The 2,206-nt window shown below is 38.1% G+C and overlaps 1 protein-coding gene across 1 annotated transcript; it reads left to right on the top strand.

The window, feature by feature from the left end:
* Window positions 1-323: 323 nt before the first annotated feature.
* On the top strand, window positions 324-1,929 carry GCK72_012195 (uncharacterized protein; the record flags this gene model as incomplete). Its single annotated transcript, XM_003105318.2, has 4 exons — window positions 324-516; window positions 560-710; window positions 758-1,079; window positions 1,270-1,929. 4 exons carry the CDS (start codon window positions 324-326, stop codon window positions 1,927-1,929), a joined length of 1,326 nt encoding a protein of 441 aa, XP_003105366.2.
* Between the last annotated feature and the right edge of the window lie 277 nt (window positions 1,930-2,206).

The following is a 2,206-nucleotide window of genomic DNA, read 5'->3' on the forward strand; positions in this document are numbered from 1 at the left end:
CCATTTTTCTCCCTATTTAAACTTCTTATAAAGAAATATCTAATTCAGCAAAAAGAGAAAAAAGAACATATTTTCAACAAAAAAAAGTGGTATTTTTTTGTTGAATTTTGCGCTAATTTAACTGGATGCTTTATATGACAATGTGCATATCACCGTTGTAATAATTCAGGCATTTAAATTCCTCGTTCTTTTTCCCCACGAATTATTGACCCCATTCGCTGTTCGGTGGAGCGCAGTTACCTCACCCCTCTTCAATTTTTTATTCTGTTTCGTTTGCGTGATTTTATTAGTTTCAGTTTTCTGTTGTATTCGATTTTCCAGAAATGTACCCCAACTACCATCAGCAATCTCACAACTCCCCACCTATGACCGATTCAGTCCACAATCCGGCGGCAGGGACATCCGGATCGCAATACCCTCTGGCCTGGAATAACCAGATGCATAATAATGGGCAGTACGGTGGCCAGGACTATGCCCAATACGCAGCTAACCAGTATTGGTCTGGTTACATGAATAGTAGGTTGACGGCTCCCTACGCACTATAGAAAAATATTTTCAGACTTCAACGCGCCTGCATACAATCCTCCACCGTCAGACATCCCCTTCGAGCAAATCAATGCAGATAATATCAAAGTAACTCTGCATGATGCAAAACTGTGGAATTCATTTCATGAATTGGATAATGAGATGGTCACTCTACCCACTGGACTGTTGGTTTTTCGTTTGAATCTTCAAAACCGTCAAGTTTCGCTTTCAGAGTCATTTTCCCATGCCTCTCCTATATCATCTCCGGACTTCCTCAGCTTGCAACCTATATTTTTGGTTTGAAACTCAGAATAGTGAACAAGAATACATTGGAATACAAAAGTGGCAAGTGGAAAGAGACCGGGAAAAGTGTGAAGGCAGATTTGGAGAGTAATGAGATATTCACCGAGTCACAAGATGGAAAAATTGTGTTCAAAAACGCAAAGATTCATACAATCAGAAAAAAAGATAATGCGAAAAGAAAGGAAGATGACAAATCAACGAAAAGAAAGAGAAGAGCTCAGGTAGATCTGAACGAGGAGAGTAGCAATTCAGTGAGTTTTATTAGCTCAGCACAGTTCTTACGACTATGCTTCACCGGAACGTCCTTGAAAAATGTCTCGTTTTCTCTAAGTCTCTAAATTTCGCACAATATTTTCTTCTGTTTCAGTAGAGCGCGATTAAAAGAAACGTTCCGTGCTAACAATTCAGAGCTTTCAATGATATCAAAACTGGTTTTTTCAGCTCCTTGTCTCAAGCCACTGCCGATACATCCCAGTGCTCTCCGTATACTACATGCCATCACAACAATCCACAGAAAGAAAACTTCTGAAGACATTTGAGATCGATGAGACTCAGTTCGTTGCATTGACATCTTATAAGAATGAAGCAGTTAGGAAGATGAAGACAAATCTGAATCCATTTGCTAGACCAGATTATAAGAAGGAGATTGCCATGAATTCGGACGAATCATTGGTGAATTCTACAATGGATTCTGGGATATCGTCGATGGATAACACAATGTCTTCTTCAGCTTCAAGTGATATGTCACCGATTTCTTCGAAACGGACAAAATCTGATGTCAACTTTTGTCATCCAGATACTTCTCAAAACCAATATCAGTTCGATGGATCAATCTGGAATTCATCGATGATTTCAGGACCGTCCTACTTTCCGAAGTCAAACGAGAACAGTTTCATGAACTCTACATCATCAGTCAACGGAAGTTCTGCAATCATTCAAAATACTGGATTGCATCCACTACAGGAACACTCGTGGCAACCAACACATCCCTATGCCCCGACTTCTCCATGGACATCAATTGTCCCAGGACAACCGATTCAACCATGGATGGATAACAGTTCAAGTCTAGATTTTGGACAGAATAACAACTATCAGTTTTGAGTTATTTTTTTAATAAATAATAAGTAATTAAGCTCATTTTAGTCTTATTCTATGTTAATCAAATTGAATAAACCTAATTTTTCATAGCTAACAGAAGCTCATTTTTGGTTTATTTATTATTCTATATGTTATTAAAACACAGAAAAGTAGAGTCATCTACATTTGCCTTGCAACAGTAGAAATTGAATTCAATAATTATTTATTCAGGTCCAAAGAGTATGTGATAGACAAAAATATGGAAAATTCTGACAGAACGATATGAAAAGCGGGTGAACAA

The sequence above is a fragment of the Caenorhabditis remanei genome, chromosome IV (assembly GCF_010183535.1).
Source record: "Caenorhabditis remanei strain PX506 chromosome IV, whole genome shotgun sequence".
Lineage (NCBI taxonomy): Eukaryota > Metazoa > Nematoda > Chromadorea > Rhabditida > Rhabditidae > Caenorhabditis > Caenorhabditis remanei.